Source organism: Labrus mixtus, chromosome 3 (assembly GCF_963584025.1).
Source record: "Labrus mixtus chromosome 3, fLabMix1.1, whole genome shotgun sequence".
NCBI classification, from domain to species: Eukaryota; Metazoa; Chordata; class Actinopteri; order Labriformes; family Labridae; genus Labrus; species Labrus mixtus.
In genome coordinates this window covers 23,995,181-24,019,373 of record NC_083614.1, presented here as the reverse complement: position 1 = coordinate 24,019,373, position 24,193 = coordinate 23,995,181, and the positions used below count along the sequence as shown (strand labels likewise).

The following is a 24,193-nucleotide window of genomic DNA, read 5'->3' as shown; positions in this document are numbered from 1 at the left end:
CAGAAACAGCCTGTTCTGAGCAGGGCTGAAATAGAGGGTTTTATGCATGGTAAAATACAGGATCAGAGTGGATTTATAACAAGAAACTGTTTTGTGGAGCTCTGAAAATTGGTTGAAAAGGAGCATAATATGTGACCTGTAAACCAGCCACAAAGTTGTGAAGTTGAATCAACACTTGGCCAAGAAAACAAGGGTTTTCGAGTGTCCCTTTGGAGTTGAGCCCAGCCACTCTTTCTACCTGAAACTTCCTCCCAAATGTATCAATAGGAAAAGTTTCTGGACCAAAAGTTCAGTCAGCACCCATTTGGCTTTATTGAGAGAGACAGTGGGTACAGTAGAAAATTGGGGCGAGAACGTGGGGAATGACAGGCGGAAAGGAAAGAAGCCATAGGTCAGACTTGAATCCAGGCAGCCCACTAAGAGGACTTTACCGTACATGGTGCATAACCTAACCGCTAGGCAATCAGCAGCCGCAATCTTTAACTGTCAGCAACATGGTTTAGTAACAATTATCAAGTGGAACTATGACACGGTTTACTGTTAAGAAAAGCAAAGCCAGAGTTAATTGTACTGGAACAAAGATTTTCAGGTGGCAAAGCTTGAGACAAGGTTTTAGGGTAAACCTCGATATGTATCTCCCGATCAGGAGGTAAATCCCGCTCAAAACATCAAACACCAATCAAGCAAATTAAAAGCACCATGAAAGTATTCAATTAAACGCCATATTATGAGGCTGCGTTACTGATAACAAGGTCTTTAAAAGCAATAAGGCAATAGTAATTAAGATTTAACATCAATGTAAAATAGCTTCTGTCAGGATTTCCATTCTATCATATTATCATCTTAATGAGAAAAGATGACTGAAGGCTCATCAGCTCCCAGCGGTCACAGCGGATCACACAGAAATTAATGTCCCGTCATTCATTTGGGCTGCTGTGAAAAGACAGTCAAGCTAATCAGCTCAGACAGGATGCATCACGTCGAGGTTTGATGATATGAGCAGATTAAAACTGGATTAAAATCCTCCTGAGGTTAGGGAAAGCAAACATGGAACAGCTTGACAGTCACAGAAGCCTAAAGGAGTGCAGTGCCTGGTACTTTACATATACCCCATCTAATTAACATGAAATAGTTCATAACTCTTAATTAAATCAGGTGTTGTAAGAGGAAAATCCTGCCTGACTGAGTGAAAGGATACGGATAGTTGTATCTGGCAACCTAACAGCTGTCATTAAAGATTAAAGGGAGTTGAAATGTTAGGATGAAGTTAACAAAACTAAATTAACACAACATATCTGACACCACAGTAAAACCCAGAGACTGTATAAAACATGGACGATTGGACAAAGTCGAAACGACACCAAATGATTGCAATCTTCCCATTGGAAAGGTAGAATCTCCACCTAACTTTCGATCAAAGTATAAAAAAGAGATGAAGTTGAGGTGGGCCTTAAGCCTGCTGAACAGCTACAACGTGTCAACCTGTCAGTCAAATCAGCCACAACCCTTTTTATGCAGGTTCGTGGCTGATCTGTAACAAAGATCAGCCACGAACCTCACCCAACCTCAGCAGGCGGCTCAGAGATCAGTGAAAGAACCTGAGTTCATTCTTCAGTGCACCAAAGGACTTCTCAAAAATATATGAACAAGACCAAAGGAGGACGAACCTCGCAGTTGTGGCAGCTCAGAACAGCCAGCTGCTGGTCGAAAAGTTCGAAAAGACACACTTAAGAAACCACTGTCGAACGTCAAGCAGCAGCTTTTGGAGAGAACCCCCAAAGACCTGATAGCTGTACATTAGTAACCATATATTGAACCACTTGTTAAAATGTGTTTACACAGAAAAAAAAAAAAATCAACAAATAGAAAACTCAAATTTGCACACTGCAGTTCAACTGTTCCTTTTAATTCTGCATTTAAATTACTTGTAGTGTGTGAATAATCTCCACAAGGACATCATTCTAAATTATCACAACATTATTTTTGCAATTTTTATTCAGTGTAGATTCACCACAGATAATAGCTTTGGTTTGTTGACATCTTAAGCAGACAAACTGAAGAAGCCTTCAGAATGAGAGAAATTTAGCAATATTGGGGTTAAGCGTCTTGCCCAAGGATACATCGGACATCTTGCTTCAGGAAATGGGGATCGAACTCCCAACCGGTTGAGAGACGACTGACTCTACCAACTGAGCCAACAGCACTTACCAAATGCAGCAAAGTGAAGTGACAATAGTCTAAAAATATATTTCAATCCATATGCTGCATTTAACATTTTATTATGAACAAATTACAGATATTAACGGATATTGCCAATGTGACAATAAATTTAAATGTAAACACTGAAATGAGACCTTTCCTATTTTCTGAATTGCCCACAAGATCCTATACTGGTTTCTATGTGAAGAACACTGAGCGGTTTTATAGGGAATAACAAAAGGGGGGCGGCAGTCTGTAGGGACTTGGGTTGGGAACCGGAGGGTCGCCAATTCAAGTTGGTCTGGTAGCTGGAGAGGTGCCAGAGCACTTCCTGAGCACTGCCGATGTGCCCTTGAGCAAGACACCAAACCCCCAACTGCTCTGGTGCGCTCTCTGCTTAGCAGCTTGTAGCAGCCCCACTCTGACATCTCTCCATTGATGCATGTCCACAGGTCCTGTTTGTGCATGCGTGTGATTCGGGCCTATGTGTGTGAGAAGCATGTCCCTATAAATAACAGAGTATAAACCGAATTTCCCCTCAGGCATTAATAAAGGATATAAAAAAAATATATAAAAAATCAAAAGGAAGTGATGTTTATGGGCAAACCCAACATTTTTGCCTCTCTTTAGCTTTGCTACGACACCAACGAGTAGTGGAACATAAAGCACAAGCTGACGTAAAGACAAAACTGTGATCATATGAGCAAAGCAAGCCACAACAATTATGGGGGGACCTTTGTCCGCTTTGTTAGCCCACATTATCCTGCTTGCTAACACAAATAAATTGCTTGCTAGCTGTAGTAGTACAGTCTTAAAACCTCCTACTAACACTGTAATTCTAACACTTACACAAACATAGTACTTGTTAATGTAAAAGGCCATTTATCTCCTCACAGCAGTCGTTTTCCATTTCTGCTCTGCTTTGTGAAAATGTAGCTGTATGCTGAGGCCCCCCACCTCCTGCTGTGAGCAAGAGGCCTACAACCAGTGTGGGGTCATCTGGATCAATTATTGTTAATCTATTCTAGGTCAAATATAGGCTACATCCGCCCACCCAACCCCCTACATCAAACTGTACACACTTCCTGATACTCATCCATGCATAAGTGAAGGAAGGACTGTGTTCAGATTACAGCTCAGTAAATAAAGGGGTCAAAAACAACATCATGTTGTTTGCGTATAACCTGCTATTTCCTCTTGCTTTTACAGCATTAAGAATTAAATCAATGTAGTTGGGATCCAAGTTGGAGGCTGATTAACTAACTAGTAATTGAAATCTGTAACAGATATGTTTGGAGCTGAAGCTTGGAACAGCGAACCTAGAAGTTAAAAGTTTGACATGCCTATCACAAGTTCCTCAGGCAACTACATTTTTAAAACGGCATTTATTCTCTCTCCCTCAGTTCACACTATTTAACATTCAGGAATAAGGGTTGCAACACATTATATCTTAAAACCCCATTTATGTATTCAATACATAAGTCATGTGTTTTTCTCAAATGTGAAAATAAGGAAAACATTTCCTCATATTTTTGGAGGCCAAGGCAATGACTTCAAACTGGTCAAACGTATTTAGCTACTCACATCTTTTTGCAGCTTATCTTTGAAACTCTGAATCTAAATAATGCCCAGCCATCTTGCCAGGAAAATTAATTAAAAGATGATCAACATAATTTTCTCACTCAATATAGGAGTTACCTGCTAAGCGTGTCAGAGCAGATTTGTATTAGGAACATTTTACCAGACTGTTGTAAAAAAACATTATTTAATTAAAGTAGAGACATAAGTGGATTCTCCATGGGATTTGTTATATTATTATGCAGGGTCAGAATCAGGAGAACGTCTATATAAGACAGACAGGAAAAACATGGGAGCCACAGGAGAGAGAGCTCTGCTGGGATCTGAGCCAGACAAAGAGGCAGGCCGAAGGGGAAACACAGCTGAATCCTCAAGTGTGGTTCAAACCTCTGTGGGCACAAACACCCCTCGTGCATTTCTGGGACATTTTATCTTCCCTTCTGCACTGTACTGATGCACTGCTCAAGTCTGCAGCAGTCTGATGCATGGGGCTGTCAGTGCTGGATCATGTGATGATTTTGATGCAAGAGAAAACTGATGGATTTAAAACTACACTCTCCATCAAAGACACTTCTGAGAGTTTGCCTGAAGAAAACTTGCATTCGATATCCTGCCATTTTCAGAGTAAAGCAGCTGAGTCTGAGCTGGTGGCTGAAGCTTGAAGTTCTTTCTTAAGTCTGATATCTGTCCTGCACATTCCCAAACAAAAGCTCTGCAATGACAGCCAATAAAGAGGAAGGCACACAGCTACACTCCACCCTCATGATAAATTAATTAATGTGAAGCTTTTCGAAGAATTTGGAGGTTATGGGTGCACATACAGGACGATAGGTCTGATGAAACGTCCGACTAAGCCAAACAGCCCACCTTCTTTCCCCTCCAGTATATGTCTCGTAGAAAAGCTTTTGCAGAGCGTGCATGCTCTTTATCAGCTCCCCACTCACACAGATGTAATAGTTCTCTCAAGGCCAGGAAAATATTACAACAATATTGGGCTCCGGCCTGCAGCAGAGATCACAAACAGAGGATCTTCTATGATAGCTCCATCTGGACGAGTCGGAAGACAAACCATATGAGTTTCTGCATGGAGGCTTTAATACACATACTCTGAGCTGCGTGGCACAACAGGCCTTCATGCTAAGATTCAGTACACTTCACAACCTCCATAGAATAGAAATCACATCTAATATAGATACAAACTGAGAGTGCTGCATGCAAGGAAAGAGTCAAACAATGTCAAGACAACTGGTTTGAATCTTATTGGAAAGGTCGACAGTGATAAATCTATTCTCTTTTCTGTTGCTTCAACACAAAGATTTGTCATAAATGATGCTACTTTCATGGCAAACTGATCATATCAGAATTAGGTGGTGAGAACTTGAGCAGCTCTTAAAGAACAAGAATCAACTTGCAAACCAAAGTCTGATTCCCAGAACTTTCACAGACACGGAAAACAGGAGGGCTCTCAACTTTCTGTAACAAATGAGACTTTTGGCAAAATATTGATGCCAGGATAGAGACATTTGTGTGTGCAGCAAAGTTCAAAGCTGTATTCAAATGAACTGGAGCGTTCGTTTTTTTTGCATGTTCTTAATAAGGTTAAACAGTTCTGCAGCGGAAAATCAAAATTTTAAGTAGCCTTAATCATACAAGTAAAAGCACATGCTTATTGACACTGTGTTTAAAGGAACATATCATCCTGCAGACTTTCTCATGAGCAATTCCAGACTCGTTAACACTTTATCGTCATGCTATTTGTACATTGTTGATTTCTGCAATGAGCGATGTCTGCAGACAGCTAATACTTTCTCATTTTAATCCCTCCTAGTTTTCAAAATCTGCATAATTCTCTACAAATCCCAAAACTGAGGAAAAGGTTAATAGGCTCTGTAAACGTTTCTAAATGTATTTCTTATTGAACTTCACACCCACACTCATACCATGGAACTGCTCTCTGAGAGGTGTGTGTCTTAACCCCAAGTCATCACTTTCTAATCCTCTCTCACTGCTCTCTTCATCTTTCCTCTTTACTTCAGCACCCTGAATCTGTGACATGTGAGACAGAAGCTGCGCTCTTCTGTCTGGCCCCGCAGTCAGACCCGACCAGTGCGTCTCTGAAGAGGAGAAAATACTCCTCAAACTGCCAATAATAGAGCCTATAAGCTTTGCAGCCTGTTAATGGCTACAAAACGCTGCCAAAAAATCCTGTTGGTTGTAGTCGGTGTTCATGTTGGCAGGAGATGTGATGAAGGAGGAGAGATGGAGGTTCAGAAAGGTTCAAATTAAAAGCAGGAATCATCTTGAAGACAGTAAACAGAGGACTGGACACAGTAACTAACTGCAATGTGTTGAAAACTCCAGTCAGAACTTTGTTGCATGATTGCAATTGAAGTATTACTTTAAATAGCAGCAGCAAAGGTTTAAATGATTGGTGATTATGACTCAAATGGCAAAACATTGACATTATATACTGTATATATCAGAGAGAGAGATTCTTTGGCTCATGTGACCATGCAAATATAAAAAAGGGCACAGGGAAGGGATGCCCGTTCAGCTGATTTATGAGTGATTGTGTTATATATTCACATACACAACCAGCTGCAGCATGAATGTAATTGTTCACATACTTGGGTATTCACTAGTCCTATTGGAGGATAACTGTAGAAGGCACACCAGAGGACTAATGCCTTATGCTCAGGATGTAAACAACAGGCATGGCAGAACTACAGAAAGTAACTATTATGGTAATTTTGATATCACTGCAGAATACCCGACAGCAGACAAACGTAGGTGGTATGTTAGTAGGACAGAACACACAGTCAGCACCTTCCCCACTCCTTTTCTCCAATAGTTTACATGCACGGGCATAAAGGTCTCAGAATTTCTGAGGTTTCTAAGTCGACTTTTTGCAACCACATAGCGTTAATATTTTAGGTCGCACAGCACACAGCCGATGCTCCAAATAGACGCAGCGGGCAGCCATCAAACACACGTGAAAACAAGTGTAGTTCTGCCACTTTCATGGCACAATTACACGGCACTCCTGAAGAGATCCTGCAAATAAAGTTGAGCAGGGTTGTGCTGCTTTACAGTCTTTACTTATCTCCTCAGTTGTCTATGTTATGTTTTCTACTCTCACTAAAGATAACAACCTGGAAACAGTCACCATTACAGAAAAAAACCCTCCTCCTCCTGCTCCTGCATGCTCTACCGGTGGGCGCCCCCCTCGTCAAAACCAAACCAAGTATTTCAAGTTTTGAGAACACACCCCCCTCCAGCAGGTTGCTTCATGTGTGAACGGTCAGGTCCAGAAAATGTCAGGACTTGATTGCCTGGAAATTGCCAGGAGTTCATGTGTGAGCAGGGCTTTAGTCTGTCTGAGACTGCTGACGGTGCCGATCAGGAGTAGCTTTGCTTCAATGTTGTACATTCGTTTAATAGAGAAAGAGCACTGCTGAATTGTTTCCCATCACTTACTTTTTAATCTCTCTAATAAACGCTCCCTTCTGGGCCTGAATGGACAAGAGGAACTATAGAAACTACCATGAACTTTTTTTTAATTAACGCTTGGACCAATGAGAATTGTTATTAATAATGTTATGTTTATTATGACGTGTGCTGCTGCCCTCTTGGCCAGGTCACCCTATCTTGATCTCAATTACCTGGTCAAAAAAAAGGCTGATACACTGGCTAAGTAATATTGTGAGGACTGCAGATGATCTTTAGTGGTTTTAATTTATTTTTAGTAGTTTGAATATTTCACTGACTGTGAAACAAAATCATCAAGAGTAACTTAATATCATTTCAGCAGTAATCCTAAAGTACTCACATAAACCACTGTTCAGTCCACCAGGTTGAATAGCTCCTGTTGACCTACAAGCCTGAAAAATGAGCTAAATTAAGTCTAAATAAGAGCATCAGCTGAGTGCTCCAGCAGAGCTCCATTTTTCACCATCTGTGCATTTAGACAAACACACAACCAGTACTCTGCTCTGCTGTGTCTTAAGCCTCCGGGGATTTCAGTTTTCTCACAGAAATGGGAGAAAAAAAAGATCCTGTTTTTTTTTTTCTTCTTTTTGGCGGTTTCTCTTTGTTCCTCTAAAAGCATTTCTCCTTTAAGGGTCTGCTTCCTCTGACCTCGGAGAGGGCGTGCAGCCTCGTGTCCACATTCCTCATGTTGCTGGACTGAGCCAGCGAAAGCGTCTGGCCCAGTCCAGCAACATGACACGCTACAACCACATACCAAAATAGCAACACAAGGGAAAACGCTAACTCATACTATAGCTGCTCAACAAGTCATACTGCTGCAAAGCATGGACAAGGATTGTAGTTCTATGTTTTCAGACTTGACCTTGTACTTGGAAATTACATTGAACAGTCCCCAAAATGTGAACTCTGGTTGTGTTCAATGTCAGCAGAGTACTTCACTTATCTGAGGGTCAGCTTATCTTGCAGCAGTCTGACTGATGTCTTACTTACTGCTGTCTCACATTGTGAAGGTGAGACATTTTTAACTCAGAATATGAAGGTTAGAGAGAGACAGAAGGGAAAATCTGATCTTTCATCTCGGCCCTCCGGCAGAACTGACTCTACGCTAATAAAACCCAGGGAAATTAAGAGAACAGAAAAAGATTTAGCTCAGATGACTGTTTATTCATGCAATTGCAGATGTCTCCTACCAGCATTAAAGGAGCTATTCTCCCCAGAGAGCAGCTGCTTTCTCCCTTGGCCAGTGGGAGGACACAGAAGCTAAACAGTTTTAATAGTGTTATGCTGCAGATTAATTGATTATGTTGCAGCTGAAATGAAGAGTAGAAATAAATGAAGGCTACAGGGGGACATTAAGACAGATTTAAACAGTAAACTAGATAAAATGGCAGCAATATCACCATTCCCTTATTCCTCTGTAATTATGTAGAAAAATTATTACTGTGACCTGCCTTCCCACTTACTTACATTCTAACAGCTGTAACAAGTAGTTACGTCGCACAGTGTTCATTTCTTAAGGGGCTTTAGCCTGGAGACGATTAGCTTTAGCGTAGTGCAAACACTGAAAACAGGGGGAGATAAATAGATCCTGCTGAGAAATATATCAAACATAGACACCTCAGTATGAGCATGTACTCAAAAACAAAACTGTTAAAATAACAGGTTGTGGTTTAGTTGTGTGTTTGGGAATTTTAGGTGACAACTACAGCGGGCCACAGATAAAGTGCAATTATAACTCGCAATTTCCACTGAATCAACACACGTTTTTTTTCTTTGTTTTTAAGGATGTAGAATAAGTATTTTAAGGTTAAAGACGCAAGTGTATATACTTGTGCTGGGAAAGGCATTTTCCTCAGTCAGGTCAAGCTAATTAGCAAATAGCTGTGGCCTCATGTTTACTGTAGTCTACAGATTTGAGTGTGGTGGGCTATAAATTGTATACCACTCCCAAAAAGAAATCACTTATTTACAAAATATTGAAATATGCCTTTAGCTATTTTGGTACTTCTTCATTTGTATATTGAACACACTAACAGGCTAAAACTTTTCACAGCACAATAGTGGCAGATTCAGCCTAGATATTAGCACATCTCTGAGTTGTTTACCAAGATAACTTGTCAGACGTTAAATATTAGTATGTCTCTAGAGTCCTTATTTACCACATTTACAAAACCAGAAATGGCTAAAAGGTAGTTTAGTGAAGTGGAGGTTTTTTTTTTTGGGGGGGGGGGGGGGGGCAAAGTTCAGATAGTGAAATGACTCTATGGGGTTGTGCTCGGAAATCACAATGTTATCTTAGCTAAGATAGTTTCATTCTCCTTGGTTAGCCTAGCTTATGCTTATTATCAAGTAGCTTTAGCTCTTCAGTAAATACCAAGATATGAGAGTGGTGTTGTACTTCTTATACAGTTTTTAGTTGCCACTAAACAGATTAACAATTTACTGTAGGCCACAAATGCATTTTATAGTGTACAATGGCTTTGGTTATAGCTTTGGTTTGGATTTGAGTCACTGTTGTGACCTGCATCTCTTTCAAATTTCCATTTCCTATATAATGATTTCCAGTCCTCTGCATGTTTTTACTTGTACCATAATATATCTTTGACAGCTGCAGTTGTTTTTTCAGTAAGTTCTGCCAAGAAAACAACCCAAAAACAATCAAACAGTATATGTAGCATCCAAGCCGTGATAGAAAAGCTAGGACGAAATGATGGAAGGGACACCAGACAATGACAGCAAGACAAGAGCATACTGATGACAAAACCACCTCTCTTTACAACATGTCTTTAAAAGTGCATGAGAATTGACCACAGATACTGAGAGCAGGATTAACACTATGTGGATGGGATTTTGATCAGTGGCAAATGAATGCTTAACTGATGAAGTAGGGATGGGTTGATTGATCTCCCAAGTATCAATAGTGCAGATTCTGGTGTTGTATTTTTCAAACCAGACTTGCATTAATACACTAAAGCTGTAACTGAATTTTTTTTTTTTTTTTTTTTAAATCAGCCTATAAATTTGACTGTGCATGCATCCATGTTTAATACAAATCACTATAATATGAATACATAACCAAGTCCATGCTGGCATTTAAGCAACACTTTCTGCTGGAAGGTATCAACAGCCTTCTGGTTATCATTAGTATTTGGGAGGAGAGCGCAAACTATTACCCATCCCTGCCATGCAGATCCACAACACAGAGACAACATGTGTTTGTACCTCTCTCGATGTAGCGGGAACATTTTACAGTTCGCAGACAACTCCTCTGCAGCAGGACAAGAGGAGAGAGGATTCAAGTTACACAGTGCAAATGACATCCTGAAAACTTGTCCATTATTTAGTAACTCCTTTGATTGACAAAGACACAAACAAACTTGTACAAATATCCCCAATATTTCTTATAATATTTAAACACTCATCAGGTAAAACACTCCAACATCAAGTTACATGTATTAAAAAAAGATACTTTAAAATCAAAATAAAAGACCAAAATAATGCAGAAAATTGTACACACATTGTCTGGTACATCATCCATACCCTAAGCACCCCTTCATATTTATGTATATTGATAAGCTAGTGTGTGGTGCATTCAGGTGATCCTCTACAACACAGTAATATGCTATGGACACTTCACCAGATATCTAATGAGTTCATGAGATTCTGATATCATACCATTATACTCAACGAACAAAGAAGCTATAGCAGGTTGTAACTAATGGAAGCCAGAAATTCACAAGACCATGTTTTCGAAAAATATTTTAAAACATCTAACTACTTATTCTGTTTCTACAGGAACAGTGTGGGTTAAATGACATGGATAAGTGGCACACAGCATGATAACTTGTGTACGTAACACTCATCTTGTTTATGCATCTCAAGTGGCTGTTGTGTCAGGACTCGCTTCTGTCAAGAGGGTAGAGGAGCTGCCTGCTTCAAGGCTGAAGACGGGCAGACGGACGCCGACACAAATCCTTTAAGGAATCTCGGTGTTCATGCGTTACTTTTAATGACAGCTGTCCTGTTCTATCGGAAAGGTATCCTTAAACGACTTCTTTCCCTGATTTCCGACTCTATCCACCATCCTATCTCTACAATAAAGGCACAAAAAGCCCAAAAATAAATCCAATGTTCCTTTGCATGACATCTTAGGAAAAAGGAAAATACCTTAAATTATGGACAACTAAAATGTAGGTCGGTCCAAGCCATTGTGTTTTCTATTCAACATGGAAAAGGCTGTTTACAAGCATTTCATTTTTCCTCATGAAAAATAGATAGATGCGTAACCACAGTGACAAAAACTTCACTCTACTGCTTTATCTAGCTATCACAGGGGGTAAAAACTACTAATACTTTAATACATTAAACTCAAGCTATTAGTCCTACTAGACCATCAGATGTTTGTTTTCATGCTACTGTCAAAAGCCCAGCCTTCACTCTCTGACTGCACACGTTACACAGCTGGCTTTCAGTTCCCAACTGTTTCTGTTGGGCTGCACATTCAACCTGATATCTTCTACTGTCAGACCTGATTACTGAGATAAAGTGTTCATACCGCTTCAACTGTCCGAGCCTTATAGGCACAGCCTTGTTCAAAATGATTTGATTGAGGTGCGAAGGATGAGGCCTGGGAGGCTACATACAGGTATCAGTGCCCTCTTCTTTACTGGACTGGTGTTGTCACATGATTTGCCTCTAAGTCCTTCACTCACATATTTTCAACATGAAAAAACAATTAAAGATAGTCTCTTCACTCGGAGAACCAGATTTACATCCTGCTGTGTGAGTAGATGTTTCAGTAAGCTTGTAACCTTGCTAATTAGTGATTTGATATGTGATTTTACAAGACGTTGAGTACCACCTTTATGCACCATTAGTTTCTGTGTGGGGAGGAGGCACAGGTTTAGTGTGGACACATAATTTAATGGACTTTTAAGTCTAAATCTGAAAGGCACTTTATCCCGTTTTCTTCACCACAAGGGCATCCTGGGCACTATCAGGTGAGGCAATCGCTGCCCCTGATGCCCCCCCCCCCCCCCCAACCTGGACCATAATAGAGATAACACAGTAGCCACTTAGGATGCTTTGAGTGGCATCTCAATTAAAGTGTCACTACACCGACCGAAAGAGAGAAAGGCTGACAGCATCGACTCTGGTAATTCAAGGAGGGTTCAGGTGTGTTTGAAACAAGCTAAAGCCTTGCATGAATAATTCAACAAAACACACGCACGCACACGCGCGCGCGCGCACACACACACACACACACACACACACACACACACACACACACGCACACACACACAGATTTGGCACAGCTTTACTTGTTCCCATTTTGTGTCCATTTTGAACAAACCGTCCGCGTATCAGAGTCATATCAATTGTTTCATATAGTGCTCCAAATGGTTTCAAGAGGTAAAAACAGAAAGCTGTACAGCCGCATCAAACAACCACATGGGCTGAAATGACCGAAATTCAAGACAAAGTTAACTTTTTAAGCATTGTGTCGTTTCCAGACAGCCCAAAAAGGCGAGCAGCACATTTCAAACACGGTTCTGTAACTTACCCCATGCTCCGAAGATCTGGATGCTGATTTGCAGACTGGTTCCACTCACCACTCCACTGTTCCTCCTTTACTCCCCTCGCTTTCCAAACTGTCTCGCTTCTTCCTGGAAATGTTGAACGTTTCAAGTTACATTTCGAAAAAAAAATGACAAATCACTTCCGACTCCAGATTCCACCCGTTTCCCCTCCGACAGTACTCCTCTCTTCTCAAGTCAGTTGTTGTACTCCAGTCTGTCTGCCTGCCTTCCTTTGTCCGCGGGTTTCCACTGCGAGCAACACCGCAGATCCGTCGTCCCCGTGCGTAATTACGCACCGCGCACAGTTTTTCCTCAGCTCTGCAGGCCGGACACACGAAGGAATATCAATTCAAGACAAGCAACAGAGGGTTTTTTTGGGTTTAAACCCCCTCCAGGACTAGTGCTGTGCTCCGCTGCCGCCTCTGTGGCAAATCACACTGGGACCTCATTCAACTCACTCAGCGGGACTGTGGAGCCTCTTTAGCGCCATCTGATGGCAACAATGACAATTACAATGGACGCCTCTCGTCCTCATTCTCAACTACTTTGCACTTAAATGTCAGAATGTGAAATTTAATATGTGGAAATGGCCTGAAGGCTGCCTTGAAAGCGTATTTATGAAGTGCAGCGTAATAAAAGCTCGAAGCAGCTGACATTAAAGAGCGGAAGCCAAATAGCTGTTTACAAAAAGCTTCAGCAAATACTCAAATGTTCAATGTTGCATTTGATCCCCTTTTATATCAGATTGTCAGCATAAAGCGGTTTATATAGAGCTATATAATAATCCTCTCAGACATTATAATGGTCAGGTTTTCATGATGTGTATATGGAACAGAATACAACTATTAGACTGGAAATCTGATGGTATAAAAATACCATAAAGCTCAATAATTCACTTTACCACATTAACATGAGCACCCTGAAGAAATATTGTGCATTAATATAATATTCATAGATTCGTTTTTTATAGCCGTGATTATGTCATTGAATGAGTGTTCATCTAGCCAGAAATCACATTGGAACACTAAACCAAAGTAAACCTGAATAATACTGAACAAACATGACAGAAGAGACTTGAAAGATTACACAGAAACTCAAACCGAATCAAATACACACAAGAACATAACAAAGTAACTCAAGTGGAAAGTCAGTATGGTAATTTTTCAGCAGATGGAGGGCTAGTTTCATAAAATGTTCTTCAGTGTAATTGGAAAAAATCACATCTAGAATCCCTGCATTGTCTTTTCTTATCCTGCTGATTAAGTTGAGATTATTTTAAATAGCTAATGTCCCCTTTTATAACTCCATTAGATGAACTATTCCTGATCTAATTCGATGCAGTATTCATTGCAAAAATAAAAATACATCATATTAAGTACTGCAAAAACAAAACAACACGTACATTTACATTAAAAAAAAAAAAAAACATTTCACGATATTAACTAAGTCAATACTGGACTGAGTGACTCTGGAAAGGGATTCTGGGAGGAGTCTGACTTTTATGGAGCTGCTCATTTGCTCAAAAGATGAAGAAACAAGAGGACAAGAAAACTTAAAAGCTATTTCCCTGATTTACTTCTTGGGAAAATCCAAAACTCTTCAACACTTTCAAAAGAGCTGCTCTTTACCTAATCGGGTAATACAGATCCCTGTTTTTTGAGTCCCCACTTAATCCAAAGTAAAGCATTTATTTGTGTGGATATTGGCTGAACATGAGAGAGTGCATGCAGCATCAAATGTAGTGGAAGAGCGATGTGAGCAGCTCCTGTGCACTCAGCGTGCTGCTCAGTGGACTGTTACAGCTCTGTAGCTGACTGCTCGTCTGTGCTGCAGGGAGACAACAGGGAACATCAGATCTCTGCCTCACATGCAAACAACCTTTGTGTTCTTTTAGAGAGACACTTCTCAGCCGGGCCGAGGCAGTTTGCAGCACAGCTGGACAGAGTGGACAAGATTGGGCTGAACCTGCAGGCCTCTGGCTTTAACACACACACACCATTAATAACCACTGGAAGCCCAGTGTGCACACACAGATGGGACTTCTTATGGAAGATTTCTCCCCCTATCTGGTTGTAGTTTCACTGTTTCTATATTAAATAGTTAGCCATAAGCGAGCACAGGTACATCCATACATTTCTTTGTTTCCTTGTAGATAAGTCTTTCCTTATTTTGTGTTTATTATTGATATTTAGTGTTATATTTTTTGTACATAGAGAGCACATTTAACCACAGTCAAATTCCTTGTGTGTGTAAGCGTACCTGGCCAATAAAGCTGACTCGGATTACTCGATTTTACTGTGAAAAAGAGTCATTTCCAGACGGTTTTGATATCTCCAGAAAAAGACTCAATTTAACTCTTGATAGATAAATAGATAGATAGATAGATAGATAGATAGATAGATAGATAGATAGATAGATAGATAGACAGACAGATAGATAGATAGATAGATAGATAGATAGATAGATAGACAGATAGATAGATAGATAGATAGATAGATAGATAGATAGATAGATAGATAGATAGATAGATAGATAGACAGATAGATAGATAGATAGATAGATAGATAGATAGATAGATAGATAGATAAATAGATAGATAGATATGTAGATAGATAGATAGATAGATAGATAGATAGATAGATAGATAGATAGATAGATAGATAGATAGATAGATAGGAACTGTATTAATCCCTTGGGATCACTGAAAAACCTGCATTGTTATTCTTAAATAACAATGCAACAATGTTATTTATTCTTAAATAACAATGTAAATAAGAAAGGATCTCAAGAAAAAAACCGAAATTGAATCATTATTAGGGGGAAACAGAGTAAAATCTGTTGTATGGATGCCTCTTAGGGCTTGGATGGAGATAGATGAATACTTCATTGATCCTGAGTGAATTCATATAGATTAGAAACTGAAAAGACAAAAAAGCAAATTCAGAGGGACATCTGGCCTCATTTCAAGTTAAATTAAACGACAATTAGTTCTGACCGAGAATTCTGATTGGACAAGAAGCATTCAATGACTCACTGGGACTTTTCACAATGGATCAACTCAGCCAGGAGTTCTGAATATTTTTAATTCATGTTTACTGCTGACAGTGTTTTTTGTTTTATTAATCAATCTCATAGCTCAGAATTGCACAACAGACTGTAATTTCCCTGGTTCCTCGATCAAATTAATTTCTTTGAACATACAAATAAATGTTCATACTATTAAGTCGGTGGTCTGTGGTAACCATGGACACCAACAGAGTAGCAGAGTGCAGTAGAAAAGGATGTTTGGGTTGCTTGGCAACAGTCTAGTTTCAGTGAAGATGTGGAGCTAGTTGAGTTAGTGGAGTGAAAAAAAAATATCTGTTGTTGATTATTATTTTGAATACTACTTTCTGCTTGTAAAATTGTTGTATAAAAGCAACATAAAACTCAAGGTCAAGACTTTGTACTGAATAGCAGCTGTGCTGTGATTGTCTTCGGCCTGCAGCCTTGTTCCTACAACCGAATCACAGCAGTGCTGATATTCAGTAGGCTACAACATCACTCCCTCTTGTGTGCTGTTGCTTAAACGTATGATAACTTAATACAGTAGCTATGGTCAGACAGGAGCTAACACTAGCATTCAGCTGATTAGCCCACTCACTACACAGTTAGATAGGAACTTCCTTTTCAGAATGCTTCTTTGACCTAGAACTACACAATTATCCAGGAAAGATTTTATTTCCTAGCGATTGTTATATTAGCCAGGAATTTAATGTTAGCAAGCAAATGTAATGTTAGGTAGAGTGGTCGAACGCAAACATTAGTTGAAGGCTAAACCATTTTGCTCATTGCTTATCAAATATGTTGTTTAACTTGAAATACGTTCAGATTTCAATTCTATATTCTCAATGTTCATTGTGTTTTAGTTGCTTATTAATCTAGAACACAAAAATAAGAAAGATCATTTGAGCATGATGTCAAAGGAAAACAGCCGCTATTTGAATCGCAATGATTTTTGATTGCACATTAAAATCTAAATACAAATAATGGCAGAAATATATTTGCAAAAGGTCCAGCTTTTCTGGCCATATGTTCATCCCTGTTTTAATCACTCTACAGGAAGAGACACCAACCCTAGCTCTTTTCACATTGTCCCTGTTTGCATGTAGTTTATCTCCTTCAGCAGTTTCATAAATTCTGCTTTCCTCACAACTATTGAATGCCAGGCTAACAATTAAAAAATCAGCCTAATTAAAGCGAGAGGCAACTTCAGGCCCAATCATTTCAGCTCACTGAGAGGAGAAAGTCAGCAGGAAAGGCACGTAGAGCCAATAAAGAGTGATTAAGGTGAGAGTTTTTAGACCAGCCAGAGATAAAGAGGAGGCAGTAAGCCCTCCACCACACACACATTAGCCCATTCTGATTACGACTGAATAAAGACCACTGACATTTTCAAGCTAATATAAACATGTGCAGCCTGCAGGGCGAAATTAGACCGCAGCAGAAAAAGTAGACCCACATTAAAATCATGATGGGATAAGAAATAAATAATCTTTCTTATCTTTGTATATTTCTCAGTTTCATGGAGAGAGAAGACGTTTTTAATTCATCATAAATAGTGCTGAATTAAAAAAAAAAAAAAAGGGCTTGATTGGTAAGAAAATGCAAAAGCTCTCTCTTTCAAAATAATCTAATTACAAATGAATACCGCTTTTTGCCTATATATTTGACAATTAATAACATTGTCTGTGTCAATGAACATAAAACACCTTGTGTAGGTCATCCACATTGTTCAGTGTAGACACATGAAGAGCAGGGAGCAGGCGATGAGCTCCTAAACAAATTGGAAAAGATCACTGAGACATCTGTCTTTGGTGCAGAGCTTGCGATAGGTGGGTGGGGTTTGGGCATAGAAAATGTTGGTCACAATTAAGCATTTGAGTGGGTGAAGATGATCCAGCTCACACTTGGTGAACTGTGCAGGTGTTGACAGTGGAAATCAGGTGGTGCAACCATTTTTTACGCACATACAAACATGGTATGACATACCGTCAAAGATGGTGGGAATACTATTTAGTTCATTAAATGTGTTCCTTAATTTGATTGGTAGCCTACATGAAACACTCTATTTAATGGGGACATTTAGTTCAGAAGCATGTGCCGACTGTAGGCCAAATACAAAAGAAAATGATTGAACACATAATAATGCATAGTGCTAAATACAATGCAGTCAGAAAAAGGTTGCGAGAAAAGGCGAGAGAGACAGGACAAGATTGGAACCTGGACGGGACATTGGGAGACAAATGGGGTTAAAGTGTGGGATACGGGAAGAAGTCATAGCTTACTTAGTACAAACTGGTTCATGTAGGATAGAAAGTGTAGCTCATAGACTGTAAATATGTACACTATATGTAGAAGAAGAAGAAGAAGAAGCTTGCTATACCAACAACAAAACAGCAGAGGGCTGCAAAGCGCCGATGCCTGGTCCTGTCTGCTGTTCCTAAAATGAGGAAGAAGAAGAAGAAGAAGAAGAAGAAGAAGCGGAACATCCCACGTGTCGTGATCATAACGCGACTGTTGATGTAACACACGAGGATGTGTTGCTTTGTATTGAAATAGTTTTTTCTAGTGATTATTCAGTCAAATATCGCACACGGGCTGAGAAATCAATCCTTAGAGGACGAGAAAAAGCAAAAGCGACATGGCTGACTTTTCTTCTCTCGGTCTGTCAGACTGGCTGGTTAAACAGTGTAAGCAGCTGGGCATCAACAAACCCACTCCTGTGCAGGAAAATTGCATGCCGGCTATTCTACAAGGTGAGACAGCTTCTGTTAGTGAGTCAGGTAAAAACGAACCATTACAACAACCTGTATCTTTTTGATAGAAATGACCGATATCTTGTTGTTTTAACTTATCAACACAAGTGGACATTAGAAAAATAAACACATCACAAGACATTATTTTCATTAGGGTTAGGGTATTTTCATTATTAATATATATTTTTTACAAGCTCTTTCTTGGATTTTAATTGTTATTTTTGGAGGTGGTTGAGGGTCGCTTTTACTCCACAAACTTATACCTTTTATATGTTTTTGCTTTACCTCACAATACTTTATCTCACTCATAATTCAATAAATCATCTGCTCTCAGGAATAATCATGTTATTAGGGACTTTCGTCGAGTTTTCAAAAAAAAGATCTCTTGAAAATAAATGACATTATCACTGTGAAGAAAAATGTCAATGTCTTATTTGATGTTTCTCGTGGATTGTAATGTTACCGTATAAAAAAAGTAGCATAATATTATTTAATGTTGATTTTTCTTTCTTCCAGGTCGGGACTGTATGGGCTGTGCTAAGACCGGAAGTGGGAAGACGGCAGCGTTTGTGCTTCCAGTCCTGCAGAAACTGTCAGAAGACCCTTATGGCATCTTCTGCCTGGTGCTCACTCCTACCAGGTCTGTGCTGTGTCTGCTGTTTATATCAGCTCTTCTTATATCTAATTTTACTCATAATAAATTAGGTACTACTAATACTGGCTGCCTTTAACATTTAATTGGATGATTATTCTTCCTGTTAATTGCAGGAGGTGTAAGATTGTGTCAATCCCTCTGTAGTCCTACACACAGCTTGTAGTCCTACAGAGGAAGCTTTGTTTTTAAATTATTATTATGTCATTATTTTATATCATATCTGTACTGCATGTTATTTATTCTCAAGCTAGGTAGAACAGAATTGTATGATTTTTAAGCATCTTATTCTTATATATTGTAATTGTGATGTCATGCAGGGAGCTGGCCTATCAGATTGCAGAGCAGTTTCGAGTCCTGGGGAAGCCTCTTGGAGTGAGAGACTTGATTATCGTTGGAGGAATGGGTATGAGCATTGCCGCATGCAGATTTCTGTTCACAGGGCTTTCATCTTGACTCTTTAAAGTTAACTTCAGACAAGTATCACTTTGGATAACAACCAAGAGTCAGATTTGTGTGATTTGTGATCTGTTCATGTAGGAGTTTGTCAGAGTTTAAAGCCCTGGTGTTTCAATGCTGCTGCTGCGATTTACTTTTAAATCCCTGTCTGAGATTCTCCTCTGTGCTGACATTTGGCTGTTGTGTTTCTGGCAGACATGGTGACTCAGGCCTTGGAGCTCTCCAACCAGCCACATGTGGTGGTAGCGACGCCTGGGCGGCTGGCTGATCACATCCGCAGCTCCAACACCTTCAGCATGAGAAAGATCCAGTTTCTGGTGAGTTCAGGAGGGAGCAAAGACTTGGACCAGGTTTTAACAGTTTCTCTCAGTTATATCTCTAAATAAGACATGTTTGACTTAGTTAGGACTCAATACGAGGTTCGACGTATGTTTTGAGCCTTGAAAAGTATTGAACCAACCCAGTTTTGTGTTTGTAGACTAGTACAGCTTGTGATCTTTTCTTCTGTGTGTCAGATTCTAGACGAGGCAGACCGCCTGTTGGAGCAAGGCTGCACCGACTTCACCAAAGATCTGGAGACCATCCTGGGGATTTTGCCGGCTAAGCGGCAGACGCTTCTGTTCAGCGCCACACTCACAGACACCCTGCAGGAGCTGAAGGGCATCGCCATGAACAAGCCTCACTTCTGGGAGAGCAAGTCAGAGTGAGTAAAACTGCAGCGGTTTGAAAACCATTTACACAAATATTCAGTCAGTCATGGAGAAGGAAGAAAGTACAAGATATCGTTTTGATCTGTGGTAAGAATTCTGTGTGAAGCGGATCTTCACTAAATGTATTAGTATCAACCTAAAATCCTAATTAAAAAAAATCTTAGAAACACTAAGAGCAAAATTTAAAGGGGCTTTTGTGCACCACCTCTGCATTAAATCTTGCAAAGTATTTATAAAACTGGAGCACCAGCCGGGAAATTCAGTTTGCATGTAATCTGAACTGGGCTGCAGCTAATCTATCCTCTTGCAAAAATACATTTGGATGTCAAGTTGTGAAAATACATGCAGCAGAAATGTAAAGTTAGGTTCAGCGAGCATTTATCCTTTTTATTCACAAATGTTTGGCCGCTTTCCAGAGTTCAGATCTGTGCAGAAAGCAGCAACAAACTCGAGCAGGTGTATTTCATAGAGGTTGTGATGCGCAGCAGAAAAACACAGAAACTTTTAACACCAAGTATCTTTCCACTTAAACCCTGAAGTTTAACTTTGAAGCCGCCGAGACTTGATCAGCAGAGAAGAGGGAGCAAAGTTTCCAAACATAGCTTTTCATAAACTCCTTTTTGAATCTTGGTCCTTGATCCACACCAGCTCCAGGGTTGACGTTCTGTACACGGAGCCTCAATCAGTGCTCAACTCTGTTGTGAATTGTAACATTATTGTTCAGGACAAAAACTGTGGAGGAGCTGGATCAGAGGTTTATCCTGACTCCGGAGAAGGTGAAGGACGCCTACCTGGTCCACCTGATCCAGATGTTTACTGACAAGCACAACGACTGGTCCATCATCGTCTTCACCAACACCTGCAAGTAAGAAACTCAACAATTCAAATGTCAGAAAATATGCAATATTAAGCATCTAGGCTACATCTGTAGTGATAGCTGGACAAGATACTCAATGACAAACAGCCCACAGTTTTTCTCCTATTTGTACATAGATGGAGAAAACATTTATTTTGATGTATTTGAAACATGAGAATGAGTGATCAGTGCCAGTTTGCATGTAAACGTTTTTTTTTTTTCTGTTCTCAGGGACTGTCAGATCCTCACCATGATGCTGCGTGAATTTAACTTCCCAACCATCTCCCTGCACTCCATGATGAAACAGGTAAGACTTTCACGCCTACAATAACATTTTTGTCAGTAAGTTTAGAAAGAACGGGCTTTTAAAGGAGTCTCTCCAGTTTAACAAAAGTGACGCCAACATTTTGAACAAATGGCTGAAATCTGACTGATGTGTGCCATACCAGAGGTCCTCACAGCTCAACAAGCTTGTGTCTGATGTGGAAATCCTTTTTGTTTCACTAACACAAAGACTGAGACATGAATGAGCACAAAGCCTTTTGTGGTAATATAGAAACTGTCAGTGTAAGGGATTAAAGTGGATTAAAGCACATGAATGGGCCTGCCTAGTAAACAGCAGCTCTTGATCTTTTCCAGAAACAACGATTCGCAAACCTCGCCAAGTTCAAGGCCAGCGTCTACAAAATCCTCATCGCAACAGACGTGGCTTCGCGGTAAGACGCTCCACTAAGCTAATTTTTCCTTCTGGTGTGAAAAATGAAAGAGTTCAAAATGATCTGATTCTTGCTTAAGTTGTGCTGCAGTGTTTTCAGCTAAACGAGCCTTACTTTAATATCCGTCATGTCCTTTCTGTTTTACAGAGGTTTGGATATTCCAACTGTCCAGGTTGTCATCAACCACAACACGCCCGGCCTTCCCAAGATCTACATCCACAGAGTCGGCCGAACAGCCAGAGCAGGTAACATTTCTTAGCCTTTTGGTAAACGCCCCATGCGTCTCCCTTCTACGACCAGGTTGATCGTTCAATAAATGCAGCTCAGACATGAAAAGGTTGTCTCCCTCTGCAGGGAGGAACGGAGTGTCCATCACACTGGTGACTCAGTACGACATCCACCTGGTCCAAGCCATCGAAGCACAGACTCGTACGTTCCGTGGTTGTAAAGTTTGTAAAAATGTCTGCATGTATGTGTAAACGTGTGGGTGGTCTAACTTCACTTCTTGTTCTGTTACTACAGAAACAAAGTTAAAGGAGTATCCCGTGGTAGAGAAAGAAGTCCTGAAGATCCTCACTCAGGTCAACGTGACTCGACGAGAGTGTGAAATAGTGAGTTACCTTTTTTTTTTTTCTCCGCAGGTTTAGACATTATGTCACATCTTAACTGTCACAATTTCAGACCTGATTTGAGTAGTACGACTCATTTAAACCCGTTTGCCTGTTAGTAGTCTCAGACACGACAGCCGACCACCATTCAATCAGCTGCTCCCGAATAGTCAGATACATTTCTGACATGTTTGATATTTTGGTCGTATGACTGCCCCCAAAGCAACGGAAACAATGACAGAAATATCTGCAGCCCTCCAACTGACTGGAAATATTTATGATTTAGCAGCGAGAGTGGGAGCAGCCTATTTGAGCCGTGTATATGGAACAACTGAAATCAACCTCCCATCTGTGGGAGTATTTCTATTGTAAATTGTAAACGCTCTGTCATGATTTTACACGTACAGTGTGCGCTCTCAGGTCATACAGTGTGAGCGCATAAGTTTCATTTCATTTTCCATTTATTATACAGGAAAGTTTAAAAGTAACATTAAGTTCAAGTTTAGCAGGCCTGACTCGGTTTAAAAAGCTTGTGAGCTTTGTTCGTGCATCGTACAGTGTGAGCTGACATTCCACAAAGACTTTATAAATTATTTTAGTGTACGCTGGGATTTAGACATTCTTGTCATAAAATATATTCTCGATAGATTAACTCGATTACGAAACTAAGTTTTTCAAATGTAGCTGTTCATACTTTCTACTCGGCTGAGTTAGTGTTCTAGACAGACAGTTAGTGTCTGGCATTCTTGATTTCTCTTCCTTGATGGTATTCTCTTTTCTGCATTTTAGAAACTGGAGTCCACAGATTTTGATGAGAAAAAGGAGATCAACAAGAGGAAACAGCTGATCTTGGAGGGAAAGGTAAGTTATCAAAGGTGCTGGTAGAAGAACAGCAGTAATGTAAACTTCATACCAGCACAACCTAAGTCTATTTGTCCAGGGAAATAAAACTACAGGTAAGTTTCACATAGCTAAATACTGAACAATTTATTTTTGTTTCGCACGTCTTTTAAAGGGAATTCTCTGTAAACCAAATAATTAGAAAAAATGTATCCTATATTTTAAGGAAACGTATTGACCTGTTTGTACTTAACAGTGCGTTACCCGTCTTAGACCACTTAATTCACACCTGGTTTGTTTAGAACTGAGGACAGTTTCTCCTTGACAGGCTTTATTTAATCTGTTTAAAAAGTGACCCATTCAAACATCTTCTCAGTTGAGACAATGTCATAACAATTGGCTGATTTGTGATCTGACTGCTGTTTCAGGATCCAGACCTGGAGGCCAAGAGGAAGGCTGAGCTGGAGAAGATCAGGAGCAAGAAGAAGCTGTTCAAACAGAAAATCCAGGAGAGCATTCAAAAACAGAAGCATGGACAGCTGAAGAAGAAACTAATGAAGAGAAAACAGATGAAAAAGGCGGCAGAGGCAACAGCGTGAAAACTGCTCTGACGCATGTAAATAAAAGTTTTATTACTGTACAGTATCTGTAAGATTCCTATCTGTGAGCCTCTCCTAATAAATAACTGGATTTCATGCCATACAAAGTG

General features: G+C 39.9%; 2 protein-coding genes across 2 annotated transcripts in view; one reads left to right on the top strand and one right to left on the bottom strand.

Annotated features, from left to right (window-relative positions):
* The window catches only part of homer3b (homer scaffold protein 3b), a 50,112-nt gene extending 36,811 nt beyond the window's left edge, over positions 1-13,301 (bottom strand). The window contains exons 1-2 of the mRNA XM_061034016.1: positions 12,830-13,301; positions 10,489-10,534 (exon numbers count right to left, since the gene is read on the bottom strand). Of these exons, the coding sequence (XP_060889999.1) occupies positions 10,489-10,511 (23 nt within the window). The 5' untranslated portion in view covers positions 10,512-10,534; positions 12,830-13,301. The remainder of the gene's footprint in view (positions 1-10,488; positions 10,535-12,829) is intronic.
* A 5,083-nt stretch (positions 13,302-18,384) lies between these two features.
* Positions 18,385-24,193, top strand: ddx49 (DEAD (Asp-Glu-Ala-Asp) box polypeptide 49). The gene is made up of 13 exons (XM_061034008.1): positions 18,385-18,643; positions 19,160-19,283; positions 19,616-19,701; positions 19,950-20,071; positions 20,270-20,457; positions 21,189-21,329; positions 21,552-21,627; positions 21,960-22,036; positions 22,184-22,281; positions 22,391-22,465; positions 22,559-22,647; positions 23,434-23,505; positions 23,913-24,193. The coding sequence occupies exons 1-13, from the start codon at positions 18,529-18,531 to the stop codon at positions 24,081-24,083; spliced, it is 1,434 nt and encodes a 477-aa protein (XP_060889991.1). The 5' UTR covers positions 18,385-18,528; the 3' UTR covers positions 24,084-24,193.

Excerpts from the sequence above, each read along its gene's own strand:
- ddx49 (XM_061034008.1), top strand. The coding sequence starts at position 18,529 with ATGGCTGACTTTTCTTCTCTCGGTCTGTCAGACTGGCTGGTTAAACAG. Across the intron at positions 19,284-19,615 it reads CTGGTGCTCACTCCTACCAG|GGAGCTGGCCTATCAGATTG; the intron begins GTCTGTGCTGTG and ends GATGTCATGCAG. Across the intron at positions 23,506-23,912 it reads AGCTGATCTTGGAGGGAAAG|GATCCAGACCTGGAGGCCAA; the intron begins GTAAGTTATCAA and ends CTGCTGTTTCAG.